The sequence below is a fragment of the Conger conger genome, chromosome 8, assembly GCF_963514075.1.
Source record: "Conger conger chromosome 8, fConCon1.1, whole genome shotgun sequence".
NCBI classification, from domain to species: domain Eukaryota; kingdom Metazoa; phylum Chordata; class Actinopteri; order Anguilliformes; family Congridae; genus Conger; species Conger conger.
The window spans coordinates 11,991,571-12,000,148 of NC_083767.1; the positions used below are offsets into that span (position 1 = coordinate 11,991,571).

General features: G+C 38.1%; 1 protein-coding gene across 1 annotated transcript in view; it reads left to right on the forward strand.

Moving 5' to 3' along the window:
- Window positions 1-8,259, forward strand: part of LOC133135232 (aminoacyl tRNA synthase complex-interacting multifunctional protein 1-like) — a 12,737-nt gene extending 4,478 nt beyond the window's left edge. The window contains exons 5-7 of the mRNA XM_061252095.1: window positions 2,186-2,394; window positions 6,520-6,688; window positions 7,502-8,259. Coding sequence (XP_061108079.1) covers window positions 2,186-2,394; window positions 6,520-6,688; window positions 7,502-7,668 — 545 coding nt within the window. The 3' untranslated portion in view covers window positions 7,669-8,259. The remainder of the gene's footprint in view (window positions 1-2,185; window positions 2,395-6,519; window positions 6,689-7,501) is intronic.
- The last annotated feature ends 319 nt before the right edge of the window (window positions 8,260-8,578 follow it).

Consider the following 8,578-nt stretch of genomic DNA (forward strand, 5'->3'; position numbering starts at 1 on the left):
GCAGAGGCCAGAGTCAGGACTTGTCATGGCAGCATTCCAATCACCTATTTGTGATATAAGGCTTAATAGCTAAAAAGGATGAGGCTAACGATTCAAAATGAAACAACCTTGAAACCATTGAACTATTATATAACACCTTGAGGGTTGGAGTTCATTCAACAAGAAGTGGTAATAGCCACATTTCCACAGTGAAGCCAGGCAGGTACAGTATAGACAAAAGCTCAGACAAGTTTGTGTTTAAAAGCTCATGCCAAAGACTTAGAGACTGTCGGTCCATTTACTTGTACACTGCCTGGCCTTGGAGGTGTCAGTCCCTCCCATGCAATTCTTTGCTTGTAACATCATACCCTTAGGGCTGGTTTTGACCAATGAGGGCTGAGATCTAGAGGCACAAGGAATGTGCTGTTATGCTGAAGAAGCCAAGAGGTGGCCATGGAAAAGTACAGTTGCCACACACCAACTCCCCATTTCATGGCTGGGGAAATATTAAAATATTATATTGATCAGCTCTCCTGAAAGGCGATGAGTTTGTTTTGCGTGTGGCAGCAAATCTGAAATTAATGGGCTTTTGAAAGTAAGGTGATTGCATTCTCTTTTCAGTCTAACTTTTTGAAAGTTAACTATTTTTCCTCCTTGCAGACTCCATGCCAATGACTGTCATTTTCAGTCTCATGTTCCAATATTGCATCATTGGGTTTTTGGTGGTACTGTGGAATGAGTCCCAAAGTTTTGCCTATATCAAATTTCACTATAGATTCCTGTTTTTACAATTACTGCTTGACCACAACAGCAATTTCATTTGATCTGGATTCCATTCCATCTTGGTTTTTGCATTAGTGAAAGGCATTTTGAAATGACCTTCACACCAGAACACGAGACACCATCCTTATTCCATTCTGTCCATTTAAAACAAAATTGGTTCGACACCAAAGTTATTTTACATATGATTTTCAATGCCCTTCATGAACCTGAAATAACACTTAATACAATTTATGGTTTATTTTCTCATGTGTAGGGATTATTATTTCAAATATAATTAATAATGATTATGGACCCTAATTATACTATGTATTCTAAGACACATTTTTTGACATAGAAGAACTGAATTCATATAAAATCTGAATTGAATAATTGAAAACATTGTGAAGTGTTACACTGATAAACACTGGTAATTGAATTATAGTTTAGAATCATACAACACAAAAATGAATGAGAACATCATTGTGGTGTGAGTAGTATTGATTTGGATAGAAGAAATGCTGGAAAATTGAAATAAAGTGTTTCAGTGTGTGACATTGAGTCATACATGTGCATGATTGGATTCAGATAATGAAATCAACCCGCAGTAAACCAAATATAACGTGATTTAAAGTTCAGTGATGTTTTGAAATCTGAGAATGAATTAACTTGACACCTTCCATCTGAATCTTAATTTTTTGAAGTAATTAGCTGTGTATAATTACTATTATCGCTGAAATCCATTTTTGAATATTTTGTTTCATGAGGTGGTAACTTGTTTTTCAGATGTTCATCAGCCACAAAGATATAATATGATATGATATGATATTATATTCTCTGCTCTTCCACAGAATAGGCAATTTGTAATTTGCTTGAATAAAGTGAGAGATAGTAATTTCTAGTTTCCATACTGTATCCGCCATGTCAAAATAGTCTGCACCCAACATCATTCACTTGGCAAAGAGTGGATTTCTCCACTTGAGATCATGACAGATCAGTCTACATGTTAATGCACTTAAGTACTCAGATTATATGGAAATTGTCTGCCTCACACTTTCAGAGCTGTTTATTGCTTTTCTATGATTATTGCTTTGCCAGATGTACTAAATCCAGTCTGTTCATACTTTATGCTTCTATTTTCACATAAAATCGGAACGACTTGGAGTTCTAAATGACTTGTGAAATAACTTTATAAAGACACGCTGATGCATTGTGATTTAAAATCATCTCAGTCATTCACAGTCTCAGGTGAAGGGAACCAAAAGCAGATACAAAATGCAGGTCTCTCAATAGCCTCTGGGAATCAGTGTTTACTCTATGTAAATATATTTACGATTAAGATGTTGCTTAATGGTAAGCATTTCTGAAAATACCTGAATAGTCATAAAACCATTCATGCTTGATTTCTGATTGAGGGCCTGTGTATTACTATATCACTGGTGTGTAGGGGAGCGGAAAGAGAAGAAGCTGGCCTTGGTGGCTCTCGATCCGGAGGAGAAGGTGGACGTCTCCCGTCTGGACCTACGCGTTGGGCGAATCATCACAGCCAAGAAGCACCCAGATGCCGACTCGTTATATGTGGAGGAGGTGGACGTGGGAGAAGCCACACTCAGGACGGTGGTCAGTGGACTTGTGAAGGACTCTCCTCTGGAGCAGGTATTGTACCGCAAAGTGGGGACCATGTCACGTTCAGCAATTCCTACTCAGCCATAATATTACTGTACGTGGAATCATAGTTCTCTTTGCATTACACAGTGTACTGCTTTCAAGCCTGGTAGAAATGCTTCAAATATGGAAAATACCTCAATACATTTTCGATTAAATTTGAATGTAATAATTCAGATTGACTATTTTTATTGTTGGCCAAAAGACCAACTGCATGGTTTGACACATTTCACTTCTCCACTTAGGAATGGTTTGCGCCTTTGTTTTCATTAGAAAGCAGCCAAAAGTCAGTTCTTTACTTAAAGTGGAAAAGAGTACTAAATATTTAAATCAAATGTGCCTTTTTTGTGTTTTATTTTGTTTTTGTTACATTACTCAAAGTCGCTGTGGCATCATGCCATGTTGGCAGTAGGCACTGTGCACAGGGCCAACACTTGTCATAACTTCTCTGAAAAAGTAATTGTATTTGTTTAACGGTAATGTTAGGGTTTAAACTGACTTTGCCTCGGATTAAATACCTCAAATCTAGAGTTACAGACATAAGTCCTACAATGCAATCAAAAACGTATGATATCTTTATTTAATGTGACTCGTTTTGTTTGTTCCAGCAACATTTGCTTTGAAATTCCTTTGATGAATCAATGGCCTGATTTTTGAAGGCTGGCCAAGATTTGTTTTTTAAAGATATGAACAGTGCATAGTACATTCAGTATGTATGTATGTATGTGTGTGTGTGTGTATGTATGTATGTATGCATTTATGTATGTATGTAATTCTTTGCTGAATTGTTCCCCACCACAGCAGCTCATTGATTGATAAACAACGTGTCTTCAAAAATACAAATTATTTGACACTCCCCCCCAAAAAACAAGCTTTATATGTCATTTGGAGAGTGCCAAACTATATTAGTGCAGTGGAATATTCCAGATTACTCTTCCACTGTGACACACATCACCGCTCATGAAATTTTAGTTATTACAGTACTAGTTGTCACTTATTCTTTGACCAACAGGGGAGTAGTTATGATCGATGGGCCTGAGAATGCAGCCATTCCGTTTCTCTGTATTTTTGTATTGCTTTTATTGGGCCATACTTTCCATTCACCGCCTTCGTCCAGCATGATCCACGTGGGCCATTTTGTAGGAGCACTGTCATACTGTATGAAATCCTGCTGGGAGCCGTCATTCCAAAAACCACAAGTACCACACGGGCTGAACCGGTCTGTGTCTGGACTGTACTGCTGCAGTGCATTGTGGGGGAAAAAGGAAGACTTTTCTACAGAACCACCTCCACAATATAGAGATATGCAGGTCAGAAAATATGCAGTAAGGAAGGTGCTTATAATTTAAACTAAACTTTCTCTAATTAGGCTGGCATGTCTGAGGTGGGCCATTTTAAACAAGCTGACTCTTCCGCATACTGTAGTTATGGCACCAGCTAACAATGCTTGACACTGCAAAGTTTACTTATTTATTTCTGATTATTTTGGCAGGGTCACACTTTACACTAAGGTTCCATGAATCGGCATGAACTAATGTAGTTTTTAACTATCTACAACTGAGAAGCAAATCTGTACAGCTTATAATATATATTTAATATAATATATTTGTACATAATTAATTCATGTTTTCATGTTAACAACTACATTACTTATTGCCAATTGATGGAAAAGTCAGTTAATGTATTTGTTATTGGTTTATTAATTCATACTATGGTTTGCTAATGTATAAATATTCAATGTACAAATACAATAATTCGTTTTAACAAATGTATTAACTTATGAAAAATGTATTTCATGCTTAATGAATGTATTTGTCCATCACTAATTCGTGTTAACTACATTGGTTACCTATTTATGAACATTATAGCATTATGCATGTAATTATTGATAACATGCCTAACTAGACACAAGCACTTAGCATGTATTGGACCACACAATCTAAAGAATAATGTGCATAAATGCCAAATTTAGGGATTTGGGGAAACAGGGATATGTCATATTCATGTAATATTCATGTTGCTCTCAACCTTTATAGAGCTTTTTTGAAATCATTTAATATACACAAAAAATTGCTTAGCTTACATTTCTTCTTGGCACCAGTCTGTGGTAGCATGGAGTATGTCTCACAAGTTTATATATAGCCTTATCCTGTGCCACCTGTTCATATACTGTATATGCCAACAAGCAAGCCTTAAGAGGTGAAGGAGGCTGACTAAGATTACTGCCGAACAGTTTGTCCATGTTTACTGTTGATTTACTTTTTGTGTTTTCAACAACAGGAAGGTTAAAGTTTGTCTACAATGGGAAAACAAGCGATACATTTGTTTTAATCACAGCGTGGGGAACTAGATTCAACCCAGCAACCCTGTCAGTACATCTGACCTTGTAAGCTAAGAAAACAAAATGTCCCCTTGCCAAACTCCTCTGTAGGCTGATTGCGATACAGTGAAGCTTTTCTTTTCTCCTTTTAAATCTGTCAGTCTTTCATTTATTTCAGCGAAATAGATGCATATTTACAAAAGCTTGATAAATACAGGATCACGTCATCATTAGTATTATTTATGCCTGAAACGCTGTCGCTCGTTTGGGTCTTTAACGAGGCTCGGGCGTCTCAGGCTTAATGATTCGCATCTGGCCAAAATCACTTCTGGCTGTATGAAGCACTTTTGACCTGAAGAGAGGTAACGAGAAAAATATGAATAGAAGATAATTTGTCGATTTGTGAAGAGAAATATACAAACAATATGTATCTGAAAGTAGTAATTACATTCTTTTTCTGACAATGAATGTAGAACATTTAACTGATTTATACCTAATAAACGTGAAATTATTTTATTGTTAATGCATACTGCATAGACTTTTAAAAAGATTATTATGATTGTTTTAGCTGTTCTGAATGTAACATGTTTATTCTGCTTGCTGATGGGACTTAAAATTGTATGTGCATGAATACCCAGTAATTATTACGCTTTTAATATGTGATCGTCATTTCCCATGTGAGAAATCATATCCGTTGCCTGAAATGAACCTTTTGTCAGAAGTTTGTTTCGGGACGAATTCCTTGAATGTTGTTCCTTCATTAGTGTTCACAAGGTTATCTTGCCACCACAATGTCAACGTAATAATAGCAATATCAATAGTTACTAGTCCTATAGGTTCACCAAAGTGAAATGTGAAGATATTTTATAACAATATTTCAATATATACTGTACGTGCATGTTTTCTTTATGTAAACAGATGTGCTTTTTACATCTGACATACCACACATGAGGTGACCATGTGAACTAGAGGATTTTATTTTTTATTTTTTGTGTTTTCTTTTCCTGTATGGAGAAGGGATGTAATTGAGCTGTGCATGCTGCATAAAAGAAGAGCGGAAAGGCAGGCTCCCGAAATCCGTATCCTGAACGCGGACGGATTGTCCGAATGATGAATATTCCAGAGAATTCGTCTTGGCATTACATGTAATTGGTTCTCTACCAAATACGACTTCAGATAGAAAACAACAATCCCTTCAATTAAATCTCATTTGTTGTTGTGGTTTATTTCCGCAAAAACACAAAGCAGGAATTAGTCACCACACATGCTATTGATTCCGCTCATGCGTAGCAGCAATGTGGATGTAATTGGTTTCATCGCGCTCCTCTCCTCCAGGAATATCCAGGGTTACTGACCGAGCTTTGAACGCCGTGTAATTGCTCGACTGCATGCAGCAATAACAGTTCAGCCATATGTTCGCAGCACTGCAAAATGGCTGAGTTAGGCATTAATACCGCGGTCAAGAGAACGCTTTCATATGGGAGAGGGGGGTCGTTTGATGGTGAAGGAAGTCCGGATCATCAGTGTATTTCTATCCTATTTTCAGTTTTTTAATTTGTTTGTATATTTATTTTTATTAAAGCAGCGCAAAATATAACCCCATGCATCATATGTATCACAATGCGATGAGATTGTACTGTATGTACAAAAAACATACAAGTCAATATCTCCAGTATTGTTTTAAAAAGTAGCGAGCATTTAGCAAGGTGCCGAGACTGAACAGTGTGGTTTTTGTTTTGAAAAAATGAATGGAATTACAGTATGATAAATTAGTTTATTTCCTCTTCATCACGAAGCTGCAGAACCGGCTGGTGGTGCTCCTATGCAACCTGCGGCCGACCAAGGTGAGGGGAGTGTTGTCCCAGGCCATGGTGATGTGTGCAGCCTCCCTGGAGAAGGTGGAAATCCTGGACCCGCCCAGTGGAGCCGTGCCTGGTGACAGAGTCACATTCCTGAGTTTCCCTGGTACGTGCTGTACCTGCCATTACTGCTCTGCAATACTCATTTTCATTCCACATTCACACGCACATACACACATTCATACACACACACACACACGCACACAGACACAGCACGCATGCACGCACACATGCACGCACTCACTTACATACACACACACATGCACACAGTCACACACTCACACACACACATGCACGCATACACACACATATTCATACACACACACACGCACTCACACACACACACACACATACATCCACACACACACACACACACACACACACAGCACGCACGCACACATGCACGCACTCACACACATGCACACATTCACGCACACACGCACACACACACAGTCTGCACGCACACATACACGCACTCACTTACACACACACACACACACGCACACAGTCACACACACTCACGCACACACATGCACTCACACACACACACACACACACACACACACAAACACACCACCTATTGCCACTGAACACAATCATTTGAATAAGGTTTCTATGGACATCGTTGCCTCCAGGAGGAATGTGCCGAATTGCAAATATAAATATAAAAATACGGGATTTGACCTCTATATTCATCACAGACGTGTGCATGAGGGAGGCTGTTAATGCTAATAATGGCTCTCTATAGACCCAAAGAGTTTACACAGAATTTAGCAGTTCCAGAATAAACCCCATAACCCTGGAATGTAGATGAGACTATTAACAATGTGCCATTTTCCAGAGTGTTTCTGGTTAATTTTCTCGATGAGGATTAACAGTATTGAAGTTCTTTATTCACAGTTATTGTCTTCCTTTGCAGGAGAACCGGACAAGGAGCTGAACCCGAAGAAGAAGGTGTGGGAGAAGGTCCAAGCAGACCTGCGCACCGATGGAAAGTGTATCGCCACGTATAAGGGGGCGCCATTCGAAGTGAGGGGCAAAGGACTCTGCAAATCTCAGACCATGAGCAACTGTGGGATCAAGTAAAATGATTATACCCATCTGTGTTTTGCCTGGGCTCAGTTTCCCGAAAGCATCATAGCTCCAAGATCATCAGAAGAACTCTCACAAGGCGCATTAACTCATATTTCAGATGTTTCCAAAAACAAACCCCCTGCACTAAAAACTAAGTATAAGATGTCTTATCTTTTGAACCTCTTTCATTGCTCCCTGCATAGTGTTTACTTGTTTTTTTTTTTCTTTTTCATTTCTGATGCCTTTAATAGGTTACACATGATTGGACATTCATTTTACAAAGACAATGTCATCATATGGATGGATGTTTTTTAGCAGTTTCCAAGATTGCCTCATTTACATTTTGATTTCAACACCGTTTCCTTCCAGTAAAGGTAAAGCAACCCTTCCAACAATGGACTCAACAATACTTCCTAATAACATAATTTCATCATTATTGGGAAACGGGGCTTTGTACAAAAAAAAAAGTTTCAGTGGATAAACCTAAAATTTTGACTTCAAGTACTTAAAAAATATTAAAGTACCATGTCCAGCTGTAACCCCATGTGTTGTCAGGATGCATAGAAACCCCATTAAAGGTTACAAATAGCTATTTGAAAAGCCTTTTGACTGATGATGTTACTTTTTTGACCCTTTAATTTCTTCATGAATTTCAGTGTATGCAGATATTGAGTTTTTATTTCCATGGAACAGAACGTCTCAATCTAAATGGTCAGACCATATCAGAACATCTGTTACTTTGATGTTTCTCGCTCTGCTGTCCATACAAGGGTCTTTGTCATTTGTTTGGCAAGTTTGCTTGTTTGGAAAGTTCATGGTGTGTTCTCATTCTAATCTAGCACTGCAATATGCAAAAAGATACTTTAATCAACTCCTTTCCTGTTTTCAGGAAAGAAGTATGTCTCCATAAATTTGATTTTGA